This window comes from Mycteria americana, unplaced genomic scaffold, assembly GCF_035582795.1.
Source record: "Mycteria americana isolate JAX WOST 10 ecotype Jacksonville Zoo and Gardens unplaced genomic scaffold, USCA_MyAme_1.0 Scaffold_53, whole genome shotgun sequence".
Taxonomy (NCBI): Eukaryota; Metazoa; Chordata; class Aves; order Ciconiiformes; family Ciconiidae; genus Mycteria; species Mycteria americana.
In genome coordinates, this window is record NW_027445639.1 from 330,779 (window position 1) to 354,990 (window position 24,212).

Here is a 24,212-nt window from a genome sequence, read left to right on the forward strand (position 1 = left end):
ATGCCTCTGCCCGCACACCCCTGCCCTCACCCCTGCCCACACCTGACCTCCCTTTGCCTCCGCCTCCACTCACGTCTGCTTCCCCCACCCCAGCACACATTTTCTCACAGTTCCCTCCACAAACCTTTCCCATTTATTCCCCTCAAATTTGCACCAAAATATTCAAGATGGGGATCACATCATGAGTTTTGACATGGCATAAAGATTCTTTACTCCTCTTTCCCTAATTGTTGTAACATTTTACATGCTTTTGAGCGTTCCTGAGCCATAAGCTGACCTTTTCAGAGCTACCCGTGGTCATGCTGAGATCTTGTTCCTAACCAGTAATTGCTAATACACAGTCCATTCCCATGTAGGCACAGCTGGTTTTCCCACGTGCATAGCTCTGCACTAATCAGCACTACATGTTACCTACGATGTTATCACACATCATTCACTATCACAAGACCTTCTGTGACTCATGGCCAACAGCTTTAGTTATGAATGCACTGAATAATTCTGTGCACCCATGCCTTGCACAGGACCCCCCCTTCACCACGTCCCTCTGGGCACCCACGCTGCCTGCACCGCGCACTCACGGCCGTACTCCGGGGGAAAGAAATGCAAGTTGCGCAGCTCTTCCCTCTCAGTCCTGATGGGGCTTCTCAGGTCGTCCGGGAGGGCTGCATGGGGAATGAGAAACGTTCTGCATTACAGCTCTTGTAAGCTGTTTCCCCACAGCTGTGAGCACAGACGGGTGCTCCGAGGTAGCCAGGATTTCTGTGTGTGCTTCTGCCCATGCAGCCCACCCGTGGGGCACTTGCTTCCCCAGGGGACCCCTCTGCTCCCACAACAGGAGCAGCAATTCCCTGAGGGACAAAGGCCCCCCTGCCTGCAGAGCCCAGGACTGCTCCTCTGTGCTGCGGTGCCTCACTGGTGAGAGGCGCCCAGGGCCCGCAGGGGAGGACGGTTGACCCAGGGACAGGACTGATGTGCTGGGAGAGGTGGCAGAGGGACACTCACCATTTGCAAACACCCTGTGCCAGACTGCCAGTCAGCGCCGATCCGGAAGCGGACAAGTAAGAAGGCATGGAGCAGAGGACACAAACAGAAGAGAAGGTAACTGCAAGCCTTGCACAGGTGATCCCCTGAGGGACCCTGCAGCTCTCGCCTCTTCTGCCCAGCCAGAACCCCCTCAGCACACCACCCTGCACGACCCCACCATGTCCCTCGGCAGGCGGCTTCCTCCTGCTGACTCTTCTCATCAGCACTTGGAGCTGCGGGCCTGTGAGTGTGGCAGCTTCCTACCTGAACCAATCTTTATCAGCCCATTGTGCTGGATGAAGATGGTGTCGCTGGTGAGGTTGCCGTGGATGATGGGAGGCTCACAGGAGTGCAGGAAGCTGGGGAAGCACAAAGCAGCCCTGAGCACATTACCTGGGCCCAGCCCAGTGAGAAGCAGGACAACCGACAGTGCAAGCGATGGCAAGCTTACCTGAGAGCAGACAGGATCTGAGTGCACCAGCGCTTCCAGGCCTAGAGCAGAGACCAGAGCTCTCCGTCAGACGAGACACCCATCAGAGCCCAGCAGCTGGATCAGGTCATTCCTACCTATTACCCAGTGGCTGGGGAAATCAGCCCTCCACTAGCCCTGCAGAGACTGTTACTCAAAGATGAGCCACACGCTGTCCCAGCCACAACAGTCTCCTTTCCAACCCCTGTTCAAAAAACACCATCAAAGCTGAGAACTCATCCTTACCAGCAGACAGAGGTCTCCTGAGCCCCAAAACCCTGGTGGAAGCATGGACAGGCACATCACAGAGGGGGCAAAGCTAGCTATGGTTGTGGGGTCCATGCATATGATTGTACACACCAACAGCGAGTCTCAATTCTAGGAGTGCCTAAACGCACTGGTGTGATACTGAGCCCAAACTTCATGGGAGGGCTTGCAAGGTCAAGCACAGGGCCCGCAGAACGGTCACCCAGCACCTCAGTCACAGCCAGCTGAGACCTGCCTGCAAAACCATTAGTCAGACCCATACTGAGTGGGTTTGCAGGTGAAACTGGTCCCTTCAACCCAAGTAGTAACCTTGTCACAAGCCCACTGTCCCTCATTGAGGGCGGTGGAGATGCAGGCCTTCCAAAGCACGATGCAGCCCCAGGAGCAGTCAGCATCATGCAGCTGAACTGCGCTGCAGCAGCTTCCAGCAGGTTCCCGACCCTCGGGGTCAGATCCTGACAGCAGGATCCATTTCTGGGCTGTTCTGGGGAAGTTCTGCTCTCGCTCCGGCCCTCACCAAGATGCCATCTCCCTACAGCAGAGAGTCCCTGCATAACTCAGGAAGCAACCATATGTACTTGCTGTGCCTTATAAGAGACCAGAACCGCCCCCTGTGGCAGCGGGCACAGAGCTACCCACTTCACCTGGGACACCCTGTGCTGCTCCCAGGGAACCTACCCTGGCATTCATGGCCTTGTGGTTTTTCTTGGTTTTCTTCAGGAACTGTTTCAGGCTCCCTGAGGACACGTATTCTGTGATGAAGATGACCTGGGAGGGAAGAGAGGCATCAGCTTCCCAGCCTCCCTGCACAGCCAGTGCCATGCACAGCCGGTGGGCTGCACCAGCCAGCAGCACACAGCCTGCGCTGGCCCCACACACGGCTGAGAGCAGGCTGCTGGGCAGCAGCGTCCTGGGGAAGGAAGGGGAGTCCCGGGGAGCGGAGTAGGGAGCAGAGCTGGGATCCCCACCTGGCTCCCACTGGCATCCCTCCCCCAGCCTGGGGTCCCCCCAGGAACTCTGTCTCCCTGAGTCCTCCCTACCCGCGCCTTTGAGTCTTTCACATCCAGCCAGTATTTGTGAAGCTTTACAATGTTGGGGTGATCCACAAGCACCAGCTGCTCAAACATGGTCTTGATCTTCTCCTGCGGGCAGAGAGAGGACAGGTGAGGTGACAGGTCCTGGGATGTGGCAGGACACCTCCAAAAGCAAGGGAACCTGGGGCTGGGGAGCAGGCTGTGCCCCCAGTCACAGGGAGAGCTGTTTTTGGGGTACAGAGGACACATAGAGCTGTCTTTGAGAGAGAAGCCAAGGGAAAGCAGAGTGCCACGCAGACAGGAGCACAGCACGACAGGCTGTGATTAGCACTGCTGACCAAGGTGTGCTGCTGCCCACAAACAGCAGGGACCGGTGCTGCCAGCCAGGATGGTGCGGTGGGCAGTCTTGGGGGGGTGGGCATGGTCCCGCCAGGGAGGGATGGCTCACCTCGTGTGCTTTAAAGGCCTTCTTGTCGGTGAAGAGCAGCTCGTTCCACACCACCTCCACGCCCTCCTCCGTGTCCATGGCAAGGAAGGTGCTCTGGATGCCTGGCATGTTCCCCTGATTCACCTGCAAGGCATGGGAAGGCATGAGACAGCCTGGCTGCAGCCCTGCTCACGGCTCCCAGCCCCACCGGCAGCCTTGAGTGGACAAAAGTGCTGCATGGACGGTCTCTGCTACCGCTCCTGTGGACGATTCCAGCCCGCAGGAGGCTCTGGCTAGGACACAGTGAGTGGAGCAAGCCCCCAGCCCTCTGCCCGTTCTGCCCTCAGGATCTGCCTGCTTGGGAGCTTAGGCGTTGCAGCAGCCATCACCGTTTCTCCAGGACATGTGGGCACAGGAGAGAGCCAGCAATTTGGAGCAGTTCCCATGCCAGCCCCTCTCAATTCTTCTAGCCCAGTGAGAAGCTGGCAGTGACAGTCACCTGCTGGCCCCACTCCTGCACAGGGACGGGGACCCCTACGTGGACCCCACTTCCCAGCAGCCGTGGGAGAGCAACCCACACCCATGGCTGATGGTCACGCTCATGTTGGACAGGGCAAATTAGAAGGTCCAGACAAACCAAAGCCATAACATCATCTCTTTTAACATCCCGAGGAGATTGGGGGCAACCCCCATGCCCCAGGGTCTGTCTGATGAGTTCCCATCCCCAGAGGTCACAGAGCTGTGTTCTAGGACCCCATGGAGAGCAGCTCTGCAGTCATCACCTCTGCAGGCCGTGTCCAGCACGGACCCAGCCAGAGCAGCCCCGTCGTCCCTGTGCTGGGTCTCTGCTGATCCTGCCTTGAGGGCAGCACCAGATCACCGGTCCCCAGGCCAGCCAGGACCGCCGGGTCCCGGCTCTAGCCCAGGTAAAACCTGCTCAAAAGGCACCCGGTTCTGATAGGGGCTCAACAGCACAGAGACACCCCCGCCCCAGGACCAGGGGGTCCTGCCTCCCAGGATAGGTGCCTGCTGCATCCCAAACCACCATCTGCACTGGGTCTGCACAGTGGCTGCCCTTGTTGTCCCCTCGCAAAAGCATCACTGCACGGGAGCCGGCCTGCAGCGCCCCACCTGCCCCTTCCGTCCTCCAGTGGGCCCGGGGGCAGCCTGAGGCGGGGGCCGGGGCCGTCCCCCTCTTCCTCCCAGCAGCTTGGGCAGAGGCAGCGCTGCCCGCTCCCATCTGCCATGCAGCAGGGGCAGCGCGGAGCTGCCGGCAGCCAGATGAAAAGAGGGATTGTTCTGCTGCTTCCAGGGGCTGGTACGCAGCGTCCCACCGCCGGGGCTTGGCCCGCCGCAGCACGGGGCAGCTGTGAGCGCAGGCGCGGGCACGCAGCACCCCCAGCTCATTAGCAGGGGACAGACGGGCAGCTCGTGGCCCAGTTCCTGCTGCGGACACACAAAGCACCTCTGTTACTTGTTCTCTCTGCTCGCAGGCTCCATGTGCTTCGCACAAAGCCCAGCACGGACAGCCAGCGATGCGGCCAGCCGGCCTTGCTGACCACAGCCTTCCCAGCAAGTCCCAGCAGCCTCTCGGGGCTCCCAGTGCAAACATAGCCAGCACAGGAGCGCCCAGCAAGGGCACTGCTGGGGGAGCCGCTGCCGGGGGGCGGCGGGGAGACAGCTCAGCCCTCACCCGGGTGTCCCCACCGCAGGGCCTTCACACCAGCCGCTGTGAACCCCAAGCTGTGATCTTTCTGCAGAGGCTGATGCTGCTGGTGGAAAGGGTGGGCTGCGACAGGAGGGACTGCCTGGCCAAGGGGGATCAAACAGCCTCGGCCGGAGCTCTCGGCAGCTGGTGCCAGGCTGAGGCAGGTCTCAGGGGAGGCTGTGCCAGGAGGGAGGGCAGCCAGGGGCAAGCGCCCATGCACCACAAGGGTCTGCTGGTCACAGAGCACTCTGTGAAGCTGCTCTTCCGCCTCTCCCCAAAAATGCCACTGGAAAATCAGCTCATGGTCTTGAGAAAAAGCCTGTCCTGAAAACAGTGAGTGGCCACAAGGCCAAGAACAAGGATTCAAATGGAGAGCACAGACCCAAACAGCCTTTCGGTTGCCACAAGGACATGCAGGAGCAACAGAGCTCTGCACGGAGGTTACTGATGCCTGGCTTGAAGGCACGGCCGGGTCTGAAAACATCAGGTGCGTCCTCCTTATCTGCCTCGTTGCAGGGCCACAATGTACCTGCGTGCAGATCTTGAGCCTACAGTGGGACCTAACCTGCAGGGCCACCGCACCCCATGCCTCCCGTCCCCACACCTGCATGAACCAGGTGCCTGCCAGCCACCTCCCATCCCTGGGCAGGCAATGCCGCCTCCCGCTTGCTCAGAGCTCGACATAGAACAGCCAGGCTGCATTGGACTGGCTGCCTGTCTGAGAGTGACCCACAGCAGAAGTCTGGGGTCGTCCCTCTGCCACAGCCTCCCAGCTTTGAACAACCTGCTCTCTGAGCCCGAAGTGGTATCGTGGTGCTTAAGGCTCTGGACAGTGGATCTGTTGGTATCTGGGAGGTTCTGGTATGTGGTGAGGAGCATCAGACAGGCCTACAGGGGAGGAAACGTTCCCTGTTCTGTGCATACGCAAACGTGCTCAGTCTTGCACTGAATGACAATAAAACTGATAATGAACAACTGTCTTGTGCACCGAGCTCTGAGACTGCATAAATAAATAAATGCTGCATTATGATCACAGAGGTGACTGGGGACAAAAGGAACCAGCCACAGATCACCTTGATTGTCTCACGCCATGTCTTTCAGGGGTTCCCGGCAGCTCTGCATGCTGCTAAAGATGGACACCACGTGGAACAGGCAAAACTCCAGAGCTGGACTGGGCAAGCTCCCTGCTCAGGCTGCTTCCAGAAAGCCCTTGGCAGGAGCTGAGGCCAGCCTAGAGAGATCACTGGGGACAAGTAAGTGAAGGTTTACAAAAGATCAGATTGCATCTTACAATAAATCGCTCCCTTTTGAGCTTTTCACGTCAACAAGGACTGAAAGAGTCCACAGAAAAAGGCTTAGTGATATAGTTCTGGGGCTTTGGGCCCCAGAGCTGTTAAACAAGGAAGGCATGGGGCTGGAGAGCAATGGACAGGTATTTCTGCTGCCACTGGCATTTAGACCCAATTTGGAGAAGAAAATAAGGACAAGGTGGGTTGTTACCTTCCTCGGGTTGCTCTAGGAGACTGGGCAAAAGGCATGGCCACAGCGCCTGGAGGAGAGGGCACTCTGCTGGTCCTCTGCTTCTCCCCAGACATCCGCACTCATGTCCTCAAGACAAGCATGTGCTGGCCCCATCTCTCAGCAGGGACATCCCGCTGCCCTCCTGTGCCCCCAGAGCACCCCTCCACGCCATCTGGACCAGCACACCCCAGCCACCCGTGGGACACTGAAGACAGAGCAGTCCCAGAGGCCTCCTCCGCTGGTGGCCCCACTCCCAGGACCTTGGCACGGGAGCGGGACCAGGGCAGACAGCTTCTGGGTGAGGGAAGCGGTCCAGCCCCCAGCACAGCCGTGGAGACCGACCACCGGACCTGGGCACTCTCCCATGCCCAAGCAGCCGTCTCACATCCTCAGCTCCCAGCACAGATGTGTTTCTCCTGCACCCGCACTCCCCTCTGCCTTCCTGCCTGTCAGAGGCAGGAGAAGCACCCAGTGGGGCTCCAACCCAACGGGCAGCCCCTCTGCAAGGGAGGTGAGTTCCTGCCTGCAGGTACTTTACCCAAATAATTTCCAAAGTTTGGCATAAGTTTACTGCTCTATCTCCAAAGGCAGCCGAGCAGGCAAAGCCTCAGCCCTCGGCCCCGATTAATGCCGAGCAGCAGCAGGGTCACATTACCAGCCCTGGCTCCCCGGGACCATTAGCACCACTGAAGAGCACACAGCAGACCCTGCCTGGAAACCTGGGGGTTACTGCACAGAGAAAGGATAATCTGGAGGTCGCTCAGAAACGAGGCAAAGCCATTGAAAAAGCTCCCTCTGCCTGGCTTGGCAGGGGCTGCTGGGGAAACGCAAGCACAGGCTGTGCCATCGGTCGGGCAAGCGCCAGGAGGGAGGGCGGCTGCCCGACACACCGTGGGAGGGACATGCTGGAGGGCCAGAGCAAAGGGGCAGGCAGGGCAGGCAGGCTGGGAAGGGGGTGCCATGCAGGAGGCTGTAGGGGTGAGCGGTGGGACAGCGACCCTCACTCCCCATTTCTGCAGGGTCCCTTTGCCCCCGCAGGTCTGTTGGTGCCAGGGCGGGGGGGTGAGATGCAAAGCAGCAGCAGGGAAGGGGACGGAAACAGCGTGTTTCCCAAGGGGAGGGAAATGCCGTGAGCCCAGGCATTGCCATTGCATAACCATCCCGAAAAAGACTGTACCAACAGAAACACAGAGGGGCCATTAAAGAGGCCACCAGGAGACACCCAACCAGGCTGGAGGATACACCAGGAGGCTGACCCACAGCCTCCGTGCATCCCGAGGCTGGAAGGAAGAGGACCAAACCTCTTCAGGGATTTTCTGTACTGGGGCTGAGCCAGAGACCAGGGGAAAGATGAAGTTTTGGGAATCAAAGGCCCATGAACGGGCATGAGAGCAAGGCAGCTGCCAGCAGTCTGTACACTTGCCCTGTCCATACCGGAGCCGAGATGAGTTTGCTTCCTGAGCTGCTGCCCAGCCCCTGCCTGCCTGCGGCACACAGGGGCGAGCAGCCTGTGCAGGACAGAGCCCTTCCGCACCCATCGCAGGCTGGCAGCAGCCCTGCGAGCACCCGTGGCCCTGCCGCCTGCCCATGGGCTGCAGAGTTGTCCCTGGTGCAGCAGCCACCACTCCGGGTGCTGCGGACGGCCCTGGGGACAGAAGGCCAGGACATAAGAAATGGCACCGTCTGGAGGACACAGGGCAAAGCTAAAGAGACACTAAAAGGGAGAGCCAAGCAAGAAGGAGGAGTGGTTACCCAGATTACAGGGCCCCAGGCTCTCCAGGCTCACTGAGACCAGCCATGCCATGCTGGCAAGAGCACCAGGACCCACCTGGTCGTACGGTGACAGCAGACACGTGTTGATGCTACAGGTCACAACCCCCATGCGCGTCTGTCAAGGGAGCAGTGCCAGTACTGCTCTGCCACAGAGCAGAAATCCCTGGTTGCTGCTAATGAGAGGAGGGCTAGCAGGACATGAAGATGGTGATGCTCACTGCATGCACAGTTTACCTGACTCCTTGTGACACTGTGATGTTATCCCTTTTGGTGCTGGGAACTGGCAGGATTTGCTGGGGCCACAAGGCTGAGCAGGGAACACAATGTGGCTGGGAGAGCACTTTTGCAGAATAAATCCCAACCTGGCCCTCTGCTCCAGTATCTCATAAGCCTGGGCGACAGTAAAGGCTGTATCTGGGCTTCTCAAGGGACTTGTGTTCAGGTTACAGTTAGCAAGGAGGTGCTGCTAAGGCATGGAGACACACCTTAGGCAGCAGAGACTGTCCTCTCAGAGCAAGGTGTGCAAGCAGCAGAGACGGAGGACTGCGTCTCTGTAGGGACTCCCTTTCCAGCCCACTGGCTGAAGCTGGGCTCCCCTTGCCTTCTGCAAACCACGTGTTCCCTGGCCCTGACAGAGGCTGCACTCCCCCGTCCACCACCCGATGCTATGCAACAAGCAGGGCAGGGGTGACGGTTGCAACATGGAAATAATTTTTTAAAACATGTAAAAGGAAAAAAAATTACCTAAGAGGGCTGAGGCCCCACTCTGACACCTGTGCTACTTCCTTCAGCTTACCAAGGGACAGAGACAACAAACAGCAGTGGTAGGCAGAGCTGGCCTGATGACCACTGCGCCGAGGAGTAGAAGCTGGAGAAGGTCCCGCAGGAGCAGCAGCGTGTGGGCAGCAGGCACCCAGGGAGCAAGGGGGCTCATCCAGTCCTGCTGTGCACATGTGATTCTCTGGGTGAAGAGCCAATACATCCCACTCTCCTGAGCTGGGAGCACCTCGGCCCACGGTCTGAGACTCAGCAGCATGGCTCCGAGCTCTCTGCTTTCAGGGCCCCATTTCAAGCACCAGACCTGCCACTAACAGCCCCTTTGTCCCCAGGGAGGAGGCCAGGACCAGCAGCAGCCCCGAGCAGTTATGGAGCAATGTGCTCCTGAGCCTGGGCTGGGCTGCTGGCTAGATTTCACCTCATGGCAGGTACGCCAAAGGCTGTGACAGAAGAGCTAGCTGGGTGACATCCACCCGTACTGCTATCTGCAGTGCACAGCGAAACAACAGATCAAGCCTACAATGTCCTGTGACTCTGCAGGAGCAGGACAAGGGATCTGCGGTGCCAGATAAACCTGTTCTCTCTGTGTGATCATGTTACGCAATTAGCAGGTGAAGGGAACACATGAGACGGAAAATATTTTGATTCCAGTGAAGCATTTGATCCTACCCCTCACAAAAACATATTCTCAGCACTAATTCAGACCAGCGTGGATACAGGGCTAATATGCTACCAGCTGGAGAGACCTAGCCGAGCAGGGGTGGTGGCGTGCCGCTTACAGAGCTGAGAAGCAATGAGCTCCCAGCTCGTTGGGAGGGCAAGCTCTGCTGTGGTTTAACATCAGTACAATCATGGAGAGAAGTGAGGCAGGTACAGGTGAGTGGCACTCGTCCTGGACAGTGCTGGAGTGGTGAACGTCAAAGAGGAAAGGAGCAGAGCTATGGGCAGAAAGCAGAAGTGGCATTCAGCCAGTCAACCAGGAAAAATAACCAGGTGCCCAGCTGCACTGCAGGCAGGGGAGACCGAGGGAGGGAAACAGATTCGCAGCCAGCACAGCAGGATGTGCAGCGGCAGAGCTCTCCCATCCCAGGGCATGAGGGGCACCCACTTCATTCAGCCCTCTTCCGTGAACTCTCCCTGTCCACCCCCAGGAGATCCCCTACCTGTCAGCAGCAGCAGGGAGGTCATTGTTTAATACCTGTAGACAGGGAGAGGAAGCCTCTCCCAGCAGGATCTGGAGCAGGCCTCCTCGGAAACGCAGCCACCTGCCAGCCTGTCCCCTCTGCCTGTGGGAGGGAGGGCTGGAAGGCTTTCCTTTCTCTCCATACCCATGGTTGCCCCTCCCTCTTGCCCAGCAGCTGCTGGAGCAAACGCTGTGATCCCTGTTCTCCTTCCACTGCTGAGAGAAAGGGACAGAAGAGTATTTTTCCACTGCCCAGATAAGAGCCAGGAGACATCCTGCATGCACTCACAGCTGGTGAGCAAGCCAACTAGGGAAGGTGCCCTGCTGGACCTCTTGTTCATGAACAGAGAAGGTCTTGTGAGCCATGTGATGGTTGGAGGCCGTCTTGGGCAGAGTGCTCATGAAATGATAAGAGTTTTTGATTCTTGGAGAAGTGAGGAGGGGGTCAGCAGAACTGCCACCTTGGACTTCCGGAGGGCAGACTTCAGCCTGTTTAGGAGACTGGTCGACAAGAGTCCCCTGGGAGGCAGCCGTAAAGGGCAAAGGAGTCCAGGAAGGCTGGACATTCTTCAAGGAGGAAGTCCTAAAGGCACAACAGCAGGCTGTCCCCAGGTGCCAAAAGACGAGCTGGCGGGGAAGAAGACCAGCCTGGCTGACTAGAGAGCTCTGGCTCGAACTCAGGAAAAAGAGGAGAGTCTACGACCTTTGGAAGAAGGGGCGGGCAAGTCAGGAGGACTACAAATGTGTAGTGAGGTTGTGCAGGGAGAAAATTAGAAGGGCCAAAGCTGAGCTAGAGCTCAATCTGGCTGCTGCCATAAAAGACAATCAAAAATACTTCTTCAAATACATTAGCAGCAAAAGGAGAGCTAAGGAGAATCTCCAGCCTCTATTAGTCAGGGGAGGGAACACATTGACAAAGGATGAGGAAGAGGCTGAGGTGCTTACCTTCTTCGCCTCAGTCTTTAATAGTAAGACCAATTGTTCTCTGGTTACCCAGCCCCCCGAATCGGAAGATAGGGATGGGGACCTGAATGGAGCCCCCATCATCCAAGGGGAAATGGTTAGTGACCTGCTGCACCACTTAGACACTCACAAGTCTATGGGGCCTGATGAGATCCACCTGAGAGTACTGAAGGAACTGGCAGAAGTGCTCACCAAGCTGCTTTCCATCATTTACCAGCAGTCCTGGCTAACTGGGGAGGTCCCAGTTGACTGAAGATTAGCGAATGTGACACTCATCTACAAGAAGGACCAGAAGGAGGATTTGGGGAACTACAGGTCTGTCAGCCTGACCTCGGTACCAGGGAAGCTGATGGAACAGATCATCTTGAGTTCCATCACATGGGACGTAGAGGATAACCAAGTGCTCAGGCCCAGTCAGCATGGGTTTAGGAAAGGCAAGTCCTGCTTGACCAACCTGATCTCCTTCTATGACAAGGTGACCCATTTAGTGCATGAGGGAAAGGCTGTGGATGTTGTCTATCTGGACTTCAGTAAAGCCTTTGACACCATTTCCCACAGCATTCTCCTGGAGAAACTGGCTGCTCATGGCTTGGACGGGTGGACTCTTCGCTGGGTAAAGAACTGGCTGGATGACCGGGCCCAAAGAGTGGTGGGGAATGGAGCTAAATCCAGTTGGTGGCCAGTCACAAGCGGTGTTCCCCAGGGCTCTGTGTTGGGGCCAGTTCTGTTTAATATCTTTATCAATGATCTGGACGAGGGGATTGAGTGCACCCTCAGTCAGTTTGCAGACAACACCAAGTCGTGCGGGAGTGTTGATCTGCTGGAGGGTAGGAAGGCTCTGCAGAGGGACCTGGACAGGCTGGATCAATGGGCCAAGGCCAACTGTATGAGGTTCAACAAGGCCAAGTGCAAGGTCCTGCACTTGGGCCATAACAACCCCATACAACGCTACAGGCTTGGGGAAGAGTGGCTGGAAAGCTGCCAGGCAGAGAAGGACCTGGGGGTGTTGGTTGACAGCTGCCTGAATATGAGCCAGCAGTGTGCCCAGGTGGCCAAGGCTGCCAATGGCATCCTGGCTTGTATCAAAAATAGTGTGGCCAGCAGGAGTAGGGAAGTGATTGTGCCCCTGTACTTGGCACTGGTGAGGCCGCACCTCGAATGCTGTGTTCAGTGTTGGGCCCCTCACTACAAGAGAGACATTGAGGTGCTGGAGCAAGTCCAGAGAAGGGCAACGAAGCTGGTGAAGGGTCTGGAGCACAAGTCTTATGAGGAGCGGCTGAGGGAACTGGGGTTGTTTAGCCTGGAGAAAAGGAGGCTGAGGGGAGACCTTATCGCTCTCTACAACGACCTGAAAGGAGGCTGTAGAGAGGTGGGGTCGGTCTCTTCTCCCAGGTAACAAGTGATAGGACGAGAGGAAATGGCCTCAAGTTGCGCCAGGGGAGGTTTAGATTGGGTATTAGGAAGTTTTACTTCACTGAAAGCGTTGTCAAACATTGGAACAGACTGCCCAGGGAAGTGGTTGAGTCACCATCCCTGGAGGTATTTAAAAGACGTTTGGATGAGGTGCTTAGAGACATGGTGTAGTGGTGGTCTTGGCAGTGCTAGGTTAACGGTTGGACTTGATGCTCTTAGAGGTCTTTGCCAACCTATACGATCTGTGATTCTGTGATTCTGAAGGCAATACAAGTGTTGTTATTTCCTGGGCAGAAGACGTACCATTGCACACACACCTGGCCTGCGGACAGGGGCTGCTGAGGAAATGGTCTGGCAGGAAGCCAGACCCCAGGGAGCTGTTTTCTTTACCCCCAGGGCACCGCACGCCCCTGGGAAGGAGACGCAAGCCTGTGGTCGGCTGAAGCTGAGCACTGCCCAGCCCAGGCAGCTTTGCTCCCTGGCTAAACTCTGCACCTCGTAAATTCACTGGCCGCATTGCTGAAACCCAGGACACGTGGCCAGCAGCCCCACAGGTTTGCAGCAGGCATTAGAGAAGGCTCTGCAGAATACAGTAGGAAAGGGAAAAGATCCCTGCCACCAGCCTGCACCTGGGCACCAGGCAGGTGAGCAGAGCCTGGACAGGTTGGGGTGGTAAGGTGTGGGCAGAGAGCAGGAGGTGCCCAAGGACAGGCTGGGCATGCAGTACCCCATCCTGCTGCTGCAGGCCCCCAGTGCCCATCAGTCTGAACTGGAGACCAACACCTAGGGACAGGCTTTGCAGTGCTTGTCCAGAAAGCAATGGACTGCGTTGGCTGGTCATCCAAGCCCAGCTGGAAAACAACAAACAGCAACCCTTTACGAGTCAGGCAGAAGACCAGTGACCAGTACGAATTAGCCCAGTTAACAGGAATTTGGTGTGATTTACCCTGTTGACTGCACCGAGAGGGGAATTTGCCCTCATGCTGTGTTGGCACAGAGCAAACCCAAGCTGAACAGCTAAGCTGTCAGCAGTGCAGTTTCAATGAAAGCTAACAAAACCACCTTGCTGACCAGTATCTGATTGCTATGAGGGAATGCTAAAACACTGCCTTTCATGTGTTTACTGTCAAATGCTAACTCGTCCAATGGAAGAGCCAACCAATGAGCATTTGATCATCTTTTAATCCATTTTGTAACACAACCGTGGGACACCTCCCTTGTTCCAGAAGTAAAATATAAAAGCCTCTGGGACTGTGCGCGTTCTCTGGTTACATCAGAGAAAAAGGAGAAAGGAGACAAGGGACACAAAAGATGTATAAGCCTGCAAGACTCATATACAATGTCTGGCCACTGTAAACAAAAATACCTGCATGGGAAAACCAGTGAAAGGGCAAAAAAAGCTTGGTTAAAAACAGAAAAGGGAAAAAAACGTGGAGAATGCCAGTAATTGTGATACTTCTCTTTCGTGTCTAGTTTGCAGGGAGCACAGAAGGAGCAGCCTGGGAACTGCTGAGCCGCATGCATTCAGGACATGGTGCAGAAGCTAGAGCAGACAGGTACTGCCCTAGGAGCACACCAAGTAGCCCAGGAGCAACGAGCTGCAAACAGAAAGGCATTCTTGTGGAGACTATGAATGGGAATAAAAGAGCATGTTACTGCATGAAAAAGGACAAGTTTCTGCACTAACCTTTACCACTCCACTGACGTCACCTCCCTCCCCAGCAGTGAGAACAAGGCGGAGGATTGTTACGACCGGTTATGAAGGATTAAAGGATCCTTGAAATGGAGAAAGTAGGTAGCACAGGGAAAGCAGACCTGAAGCAAAAGGCAAAACAGTCCCCGCGCATTGCCCACACGAACTAGAAGGGTAACAAGGAGGACACTAAATCTAGCATGCAAAGTCTTGTTTGTTGCCAGACGCACAGAATACATGCCAAGAAGAGGACTTCACTATCTGCTTCCAGCAAAGTTTATCTATTGGTGAGTTATGCCACCTTAGTTCAAACTATTTCATCTTGCTTTCACAAATATCCTCAATTAAAACCATCTGGGATGCCCTACCTCCTATTTGGAGCACAGAGCAAAGCCCTACGATATTAACCTGTCTGATCAGCTGAGGTCAGCAGGTTCACAAGCAAACTCATCCTGGAAAGTTAAACAACAGCAAACAAAAGTTGTAAAACCAGTAAGGGGTAGAAAAAAATAGATGGCGTGAAAAGAAAGAGCTAAGTCCTTCAGCTGATCCCCTCTGCTCTGGAAAAGCACTTCACAACAAAACACACTTCAAGTCCTAGTCTCCTGGGAAGGGCTGGCAACAAAGCAGCTTTTAAAAATAGCTCTGGTGGCAAATATTAAACAGTTGGATGCTTTCCAAATAATCTATCACAGAACTGGTTATCCTCACTGCAAACTGCAAACATAATTAATACGTAAAAAAAGGGAACCCCCTTGCACCTCAGTGTATTCAAATGCTTAGATTATTTTTCTATATTTTCTTTTCATTTTCTGATCTGTGGGAACCTATAGCAACACTTCAAAATCTCCCCCTCCTGCAGATTTTTTAATATCACTTTATTTTCCTTAAATTCTGCTTCAGCATTTCTTCTGTTTCTTTCTATTACTGTTTCCCTTTTTTCCTTTCTTTCATCCTGCTTGTTTTAGAAGTTAAAGCTCATAGTTCAAGGGCTCTGTATCACTACACATTCAGTCATTAGCCCTTTTACTAAACAAGGTGACCAAAAGGGGAGCAATGGACTATTTCAAGTGAAAATACGACCAACCCTGTTCTAGCCATCAGCAGCTGTGCTAGAGCTGCCAGCACTGCGAAGTAGAGCGCCATGTCAGAGGCAACGGCAGTTACAAGTGGAGAAGCAACTCTAAAATTCGGTCCCGTGAACCACAGCTGAGCTTTGCACAGCAAGCACGCACTCTCATCCGAAGGGAAAGGGCCCTGAGGAATACCAAAGGCAACCAGAGCACGCTCGGTCCAGGATATTTCTGCAGGGAGCACAATGGGCAGAACCAACAGGCGGGGACCCCCAGAGATGGACAGGAGAGATGCTGGAGAGGTTGTGTAAATAATAGCCTGAACCTGGTCTACGTTACAGATTAATGCAGTGGTACCAGTGCTCGTGAACGGCAGGGTCAACAAATATCTACTGGTCATAACAGTCCCCTTTCCAAATGGATAAAGGTTTTGCAAAAGCAAAGCAACATGGATAAAAACAGTTTGTTCTTTAGTAACAAGGTGCTAGGGTTCATTCAGGAAACTATTCAGACAGGGGAAGTTTGTCTGAACCTTTAACATAAGCAGTAAACCAAGTTTCTTCTTCCTTGCTACTCTTAGTCCACAGGATGGGTGGAAAAAGTAAATGAAGTCATCAAACCAACACTGAAAAAAACGTATCTTCCTACATGGAAAAGTCTACAACAGCAGCATTCCTTTGCTGCACTTTCACAGTAATAGCAAGGAGAGAAATGAAGGAGGCAGAACACGAATTGTGCTGGTACTGAACATGAAGTCACAGAAGGATTTACATGACTGTTTCTCCACAGAAGTTGCAGAGATACTGTAAGTGCTTTTATTTCCTGAACTGCTCATGGAAATCTGTGACTTCATATCCATCATGAATATATGCATCATAAATAGGCAAAGGAAGTTGTGAAGGGAAATGTTTTCTTCTTTGGTGGGCATGGCCAGATGCAGCACAGCATTAAGTCTGGCACCGGGGCCACGGCACAGTTTAGCTGTTGCATCCACACCTGAAACGTGGTGTAATGAGGCACAGTAGGGTCATGAGCTGCTGCTCTGCATTCTCCCAGTGGAGTATGGCTACAACACTCGTGTAAAACCAAAGGTGTAGTCCTTGTGTACATATAATTAATACATACACATTAGCAATTTATCATAACTTGCTTCTCAGGCTATACTACTGACCATCACGGTTTAAGCACTAAAACACTGTATGGGGTGCTTGCCTCTGCCCGCTTCAGCTCTCCAGGCTCTAGACACTGCTCCAAGCCATGTTGCCTGGGCTCTCTCTGCCTGCCAGAGGTGGCAGGTCACAGGCAGCTCTCCCACCTCTCTGGACCCATTCTTGAAACAGCAAGACCTTAGATCAAGCACAGCACTGCGAATCCCACACAGGACTCAACTGTTCTGGTAAAAGCGAATTAAGGAGAATAAATAATAATAATGAATCATCAGGATAGTGAGGCAAAATCCCTATTGGTAAAAATACTTGAAGTGCTTACAGCAATCAGAATGTGTGTTAAGGAGAATGGCTGTTCACTGATGTTAGAAGATACTATATCGACAGCTTACAGACAGCAATCAGTGTTTTTTCTTCCTGGTACGTAATTAAGCATCTATGGATTTGCAACAAACTAGTCTCTTATGCAAAACTTCCTTCACTTACATTTGCAATTTAGGCAGTGCTACCACTTCCCTCAAGTTCATGTGCATTTTGTCACAGCAGCTTTACAGATCCTGGACCCTGAAACCTGCACTTGCTAAACAGGCCACTCTCCTTCGGGTCCGTCACCTGAATGCTGGCTTCCCCAGGGGCATGCAACCCTGCCATGGCACAGCAACACAGACCTGGTGAGCAGCCGGCAGGCCTCTTGTGTTGCGAAAGATGCGATTGCAGCACTGCAACTCATCGCTGTGATGTGCAACCGTATCACAAACCACCGAGACTCACGAGCCTTCCTGCCACTGCCTGCTGTCCTGCAACACTCAGGAAAGGCCAACCCACCCTTCCCACCTCTCCAGCAAGAAAAACTCCCTGCAGATGGACAGCACAGCACAAAGACCAATTACTAAAATGTCTGCATGGAAATGTCACTGACAGGGCTGCACTCCACGTTTGTTTCCACTTCTCCCATGCACTGCACAAACCTCCAGGGGCCAGTTCCAGCCACTGCAACACCACTCCAGAAAGTTCCCTTATCAAAATTAAATGTTAAAATACCCATCATTAAATGTGACCATTAGGTCAAAATAGACGGAGATTGTCCAAATGAGAAATGACCTCCAAGTCATTTCTTTGCGAAGGACAGCTAGGGGTTTCGGGCTGTTTTGGTGGGTCACAGGTTAACACACATCATCCAAGAAGTGTGTGAAAAAACATAATGCAACTACAGGTCAGATGCGATTAAATTACAGGGCCTTATCCAGTACCTACACCAAATGTTTCCACCCTGATAACTTGTTTCCAACATACAGTGGAGGTCATTTTAAGTCTGTAGATCTAATTACAGAAGCTTCAGGGTATTCTCAGCTAAAAAACTAGTTGCTGCACAGCTTTCCTCACCTCTTCCGCTGTCCTGCAGAGCCACCCTGGCAGAGAGACCATGGGAGAGGCAGGGGTTTGTCTGTCAGCTGCACCTGTACCGTTACCCCACGCCTCACCTGCGGCACGGAGGGCACGCTGCAATGCCTGCACCAGCAGCTGAAGCCTGGTCAGATGCAGGGCACAAACAGAGGGACAGCCGATGATGTGTGCCAGCAAAGCCCATCCCAAAAAAGGTACATGAAGCAACACAAGACGAAGATACAGCTGGCTCTGACACCTCAGATGTGCCACATGGGTAGGATCTGATACTCCAGGAGCACCAAGAAGAAGCCAGGGAAGGAGCCATGGGATTCTGAAAGTGGTGTCAGGTCCTGGCACTCACCACATGGCATGCACACCGTGGGACAAGGCTCAGGCACCAGCCACGAGGCGTGTACACCCTGATGCAAGGCCCTGATGTAGAGAAGACGTGGGCAGGGGTGGTAAGGGAGTAGGAACGGAGATCGAAGGGTGATGTGTGGGTGTGGAAGCACCAGGAAGCACAAAGGGACACAAGAACGGCAGGTGCTGATGGCACGGACAGTAGCAGGTTATCAAGATCTCAGCAAAGCCCAGACTGGGAAAACAGCTTAAACCACGGGCAGCCTGCAGCCAGACTAGAGCACTATGGACTACCGACAGGTCATTAACAGGTGATGGTGGGAAGATAAAGAACAGGATTGGCCTTGGATGGGCTCTTTTACCCTTCAGATGCTGACAGTGCCTGTGATGTCAGTCCCTCAGTGCTGTCCCACCCCTGCCTGGGGTCAGGATTCACCCACTGACTTTGGTCCCTGTTCCTGGGTGCCCTGACAGAGGCAGGGAAACTCAGGCTCCAGTTTCAGGGGAGATGGTCATTACACTAATACGGGGGACAAGTCTGGAAGAGAGAGGGCAGGGGGTGATGATGGGAGTGCTGCTAAACCCTGGTGGACATGCTGCAGGAGGGCTGTGCTGAGCCCCTGGGCTGGGAAGATAAGCTGAAATGGTCCAAACCCCTTGTCTGGAGAGGAGAAATCGGGTTCTCCAGCCCTGGAGGCAGTGGTGCAGGGGCCAGCGCCCGTCACCACCATGCCCCACGACTTACCCGGCAAGTCCTCATTCCCGCAGGAGCTGCCCGGCCGGCGACCCGTGGTTACCGACCTGCCACCCGCACCGCTGCCACCAGGCACAGCTCGAAGACCGAGCCCAGCAAAAGCCTCCAGGACCGGGCTGAGCGCGGGCTCTGGCAGCGCCCGCTCTCTTTCCGACAGGGCCCACGAGCGGGCTGCGAGCGGGCGGCCCAGCACGGCTGGTCCCTCGGGCATCGGTGCCCTCCGCTGCGGGCTGCATGCCCGGGACTGCCCCGCTCCCTCGGGGCACGGCCCGGCTCCCCGCACCGGGGCACCCCGCACCGGGGCACGGCGAGCGCGGCTCCCCGCAGCGCGGCACCCTGCGCCTCCGGGGCAGCTCTCCGCACCGGCCTCCGGCCGCGGCCATCGCCCTTGCCCTGGGCACCTGCGGGAGCGCACCGGGTCTCGGCAGGGCTGCCCGTGCTCGGGTGATGCGGCCGCCCCGGTCCCGGCCCCGGTCCCGGCCCCGGCCCCGGCCCCGGCCCCGGCCCCGGCCGGAGGGGTACGGTCTGGCGGCGCCGCCTGTCCCCGAGCGGGCTCTCGCGGGGCGGCCGCGGGCGAGGGGCAGTGCTCGGGGCCCCGCACAGCCCGGGGCCCCGTAGGGCCCGGCCGCGGCGGCGGCGGCGGCAGCATCCGTCCCGCAGCGCCCCGCGCCCACCTGCTCGCGGCGCTTCTGCCAGCGCCCGCAGGGGCTTTCCTCCAGGATCTCGCTCTCCTCCTCGCTCTCCTCTTCCTTCTCCTGCGCTAGCCGCGCGTCCGGCTCCGGCACCGCCATCCCCGAGCCGAGCCGAGCCGAGCCGAGCCGCTCCGCGCGGAGCCCCGCCGAGCCGAGCCGAGCCGAGCCGAGCCGAGCCGCGCCGCGCCGCGCCGCGGGCTGACAGCGCCGCGCGGGGCCGGCCCGGGCTCAGCCCGCCCCGCTCCGGACGTGCGGCCGCGCACGGCCCGGCCCGCCCCGCCGGGAGGGGCCCCGTGCACCCCCGGCCCGGGGATGCGCCGCCGGGACACCGCGCCCCTCCCCGCGGCCGCCCCGCTGCTCCCGGCCGCCCCGCCCCGCCGTCGGGGGCGGCCGGCGCCCCCGCAGTCCTGCTTCCCGCAGGACCCGGCGCCGCCAGCCCGCACCCGCCGGCTGCTCCCCGCGCGTACCCCTGCCCGGGGAGGCCCCGGGGCTTGTCCCACCTGCTTCGGGGTCCCGGTTCCCCGGCCTGACCCACCCGTCCAGTGCCTGCCCCATCCCGGCCACCCGCCGGCTGGGCCTCTCCTTGCCCCAGCCTCCGTCCAGGCATCTGCCACCCTTCCAGTCCCCTCTCGGCGGGGCCTCTGTGTTCCCCCGGCCCTCGCAGCAGCCTTTCCCTTTATTCCCGTAGTGCCTGAACGCTGCCACCGCGCCATCTTCCCTGAACAGCCGCTGCTCCGTGCTGGGTGCCGGGGGCTGCACCCCAGCCGGGAGCAGCTAGCTGGGCTGCCGTGCCTACGCAGGCACTGTGCACCCAGAAACCGCTTCACCAACTCTGAGCAAGAAGTCTTGCAGATGTTTTCATTCCTCTGGAAAGTTTCTGGCTCGTTCGATGTTTTTCTTCTCTTTCTGTCCGTCTCCGGTTTCTTTTAGCATGTTCATTATTTGTTCCACCCTGCTTCTGTATAAGCACCGGTGCCTGCCTGCTGTTTTGGGAGACGTTCTCTCCCTCCAGACCGTTACTCCTTTTAGCCAGTGTGGTTAACCAAGAGGGACCATGGTGAGGGTGGCTATTGGACGAGGAGGCACTGATGGTGCAGACCAGGCATCGTACACAAAATCCCATTCCCTGAAGCACAGTATAAATGAACAGGAGGCGTTTCCTTGTGTGGGCCACCACCAGGTCCTGCCTGGCAGCCAGCTGAGCTGCCAGCTACAGCTCTGTGGCGCTGCCGCGTGCACTTTGACAGGGCCTGAGCAGCCGCTGCCAGCTCCCCGTGGCATACCCTTGTCTGAGCCCACCAGGTAAATCCCTGATGGAAGGCTGTTGACTGTCAGCGTGAGCCCCATGCTGACCCTGGCAGACCCTGTCACCACCTCCTGGACTGCAAAAACACGTCCCAGTCCGTGGCCACCTCCAGGCACACACACCCATTACACCACCCTGCTCCAAGTCTGTAAGCCAGGTGCCACAAGCTCCCATGGTGACCTTGTCCTGTGCCTATCAGACAGGACTTGTAGGAAAGTAAACCGCTGGTTCTTATCAAAGTGGAAGGCAAAAGTTCAGCTGGGAATAAGTACAAGGACAAGGAATAAAAAGGTTGGAACCAAACATAAAATACACAGCACACCCCAGGCACCCTTCCTCTCTGCCTGTGTCTCCACAATCCCCATGGCACTCCTGTTGACAGCCTCCCATCTTCTGCGGACTCTGGTTCCCTGTTGCAGCTCTGCCAATTGTCTGCCAGTTTAGCTGTACCTGATGGGGATAGCCTGTACTGGGGGCGACTGGTCAGTTTTAACAGACATCCTCTGCAAGTAAAAGCTCTATCCAAACAAGGAAGATAGGCCAAATGTACACCAAAAGAGATTTTGACAAATAACTGGCCAAAAGGTAAAAAGCAGTGCTCAAAACCACTGAAGACAAGAACCTGAGCAGAAGATACGTAGAGCCCAAGGATGACGAGGGTCTAAATGGGGTCACTGGAGAGACAGCACTATAGTAAAAAAGCAAAGTTTATTCTCTGCTGTGGCATTTACTCTGTCAGAAGCCTTTCTTTACAGGACAGTCAGAGGAATAGTCTCAAAATGAGGTGACAAAAGAACAGATCATATAACGAATCAATAATATGAATGGTGACAAATTGCCAGGCTGAGATATTTGCCCATGAGGTTTGGAGGAATGCAAATGTTAAATGGCCAGAGAATGTACTGTGGTACCTAAGGCAGGCTCAGTACCAGGCACTGCTTTTCAACACATTCATAAACAATCCAGAAAAGGGATGAACAATGAGTTGGCAGAGTTTGCTAATGACACCAAACTATTCAGGACAGTCAGCTTTAAAGCTGGCTGTGAAGAGCTGCAGAGACTCTTGTGACACAGGAAGGGATATCAAAAGTGTGGACAAGCTTGCACATGAAACTAACTACTCAGCTTGGAGAGCAACAGCTGAGCCGGCGTTACGCAGACTAAATGCACCATGAACAGCATGGAAAGAGCACATAGGAATGGTTATTCACCACTTTACACAAAATGGTAGTTGGGATGTCCGATGAAAAGGCTGAGCAAGAGCTGTAAAGCACATGAATGGGAGTAATTTTTTTACTGAGTGTTTCTTGGGGTAAAATGTTCGTGGGTGACACATTGTGGAATTCATTGCCATAGGGTGTTTACAGAGGCCAAAGTAGAAAAGGATTTTAAAAGCCATTAGGCAAATTTGTGGGAGAAAAATTGATTGAGGGCTATTAAACACAGAGACGCAGATGTAGCCTCTGGCTCAGGAGGGCTCTAAGCTGTGGATTGTCAGAAGCTGGGAGTCTGCAACAGATGAAATATTGCTCAGTCCCTGCTCTGGTTCCTGTTGCTCTTCCTCTTGGGATCCACTATTAGCAACTTGCAAAAATAGGATGCAGGCATATGCAGGGCTTAGATCTGACCCAGAGGAGATGCTCTCACGCTGTCTGCTGCTCCATGCTTTCTGGGGAGGAAGCACTTGTTCTTTGTGGACCTCTGCTGTTTTCATTTCACATGTGCTGGACTTGTCCTTAGCTGGATGTTGCTGTGTCCCTGGCCTGGCCACACTCCGTGCATAGGCAGCTCATACACAAATCTTTAAGGTCCTTTGAGGTACATGAATTGCATCCAGCAGCATGAATTGGCTAGGTCCTAGATCTCTCTGTTCAAACTCAGTCACTTTGAGTGCAGTGTTCTCAGCATGTGATACCCTTGACTTCTTTGGACACATTATGGGAATGACAGGAGGCAGAGGTGATGCAGGATCAGTGGATGTTCCCACAGCAGAGATAGTCCTCTGGATCATCACTGCCCCCTCATCCCCATCCAGACAACGCCCCTATATCCCACTACCTCTTTCCTCACCCCCTCATCCCCAATGCCACACCCACATAGATCATAGAATCATAGAATCATTTAGATTGGAAAAGACCTCTAAGATCATCTAGTCCAACCATTAACCTAGCACTGCCAAGTCCACCACTAAACCATGTCCCTAAGGACCACATCTACACATCTTTCTAATACCTCCAGGGATGGTGACTCCACCACTTCCCCGGGCAGCCTGTTCCAATGCTTGACAACCCTTTCGGTGAAGAAATTTTTCCTAATATCCAATCTAAACCTCCCCTGGCACAACTTGAGGCTGTTTCCTCTTGTCCTATCAGAGTAAACTTCTTTATCTTCCTTCTATGACTTCCTTTTTCTTTACTGGATAATACATGGTAGAGTATATTTGTCTTGCCTGTTCATTTTCAGGCATAAGTCATATGGCCTTTCATTTGCTGGTTGTCCTGACTGTCACATAACCAACAAGCAGGAGAAACCTGGTCGGTCCTGGTGGCCTCCACACTTTTGTACTGAACGTGACCTCCTGAAACAGCTGTCTGCCCTCGGCTGTGCTCCAGGGTTCAAGCTGTTAGCCGTTTAGTGTGAAGTCCAACGCTCACCAGTGGGCAGGGCAGTGCAGACACCCTGCATTGCACTCAGACCCCTTCCCCGAGGCAGCCGGGGGAGATTCAAAACGACAGGCTGCTGCACCTCCCAGCCTGCCTGTGCCCAGGAAACAGCAGGCTTGTGCCCAGAATTCATCTTTTCTACAGAGCTCTGCTGTCCCACTCAGGCTCCAACAAGCAGGCTGTGGTAAAGCAGGGGCCCAGACCTGGGTTTCTGCTGCCAAACACTGCCCATGGGATGCTGTTGAAGTGTAACGCAGAGGCCCTTATCTCCACCATACCAGGCAGGGCTCTGCTTTGTGCCTGCATTTGGAGCCCAAGTCTCCGCCTGCCTAGAGCCAGGTGCTCTGAAGCATAACCCTGCCCTTCTGCCCCAAGAGCTGGCTGCCATTTCCTTCACCAGCCCCTAAGAGGCAGTTTCCGTTGGGGATCCCCTGGTGTATGGCATGCTGCAGAGACCTTCTGTCACAGTCTTTGTCCTGTCCATCTGCCAGGCCTCTCTCAGGTGGGTCCTCTGTTTTGTCTCACCTCATCCTACCACCAGTTTGCAGTCACGGACCCTGG

The 24,212-nt window shown here is 55.2% G+C and overlaps 1 protein-coding gene across 2 annotated transcripts in view; it reads right to left on the reverse strand.

Moving 5' to 3' along the window:
* Nucleotides 1-19,872, reverse strand: part of NRBP2 (nuclear receptor binding protein 2) — a 31,960-nt gene extending 12,088 nt beyond the window's left edge. For both annotated transcript variants that reach the window (XM_075490292.1, XM_075490293.1), the window contains exons 1-8: nt 19,665-19,872; nt 3,242-3,364; nt 2,800-2,901; nt 2,438-2,527; nt 1,475-1,515; nt 1,288-1,382; nt 1,003-1,026; nt 579-662 (exon numbers count right to left, since the gene is read on the reverse strand). In XM_075490292.1, coding sequence (XP_075346407.1) covers nt 579-662; nt 1,003-1,026; nt 1,288-1,382; nt 1,475-1,515; nt 2,438-2,527; nt 2,800-2,901; nt 3,242-3,364; nt 19,665-19,781 — 676 coding nt within the window. In that variant the 5' untranslated portion in view covers nt 19,782-19,872. The remainder of the gene's footprint in view (nt 1-578; nt 663-1,002; nt 1,027-1,287; nt 1,383-1,474; nt 1,516-2,437; nt 2,528-2,799; nt 2,902-3,241; nt 3,365-19,664) is intronic.
* Nucleotides 19,873-24,212: the final 4,340 nt, after the last annotated feature.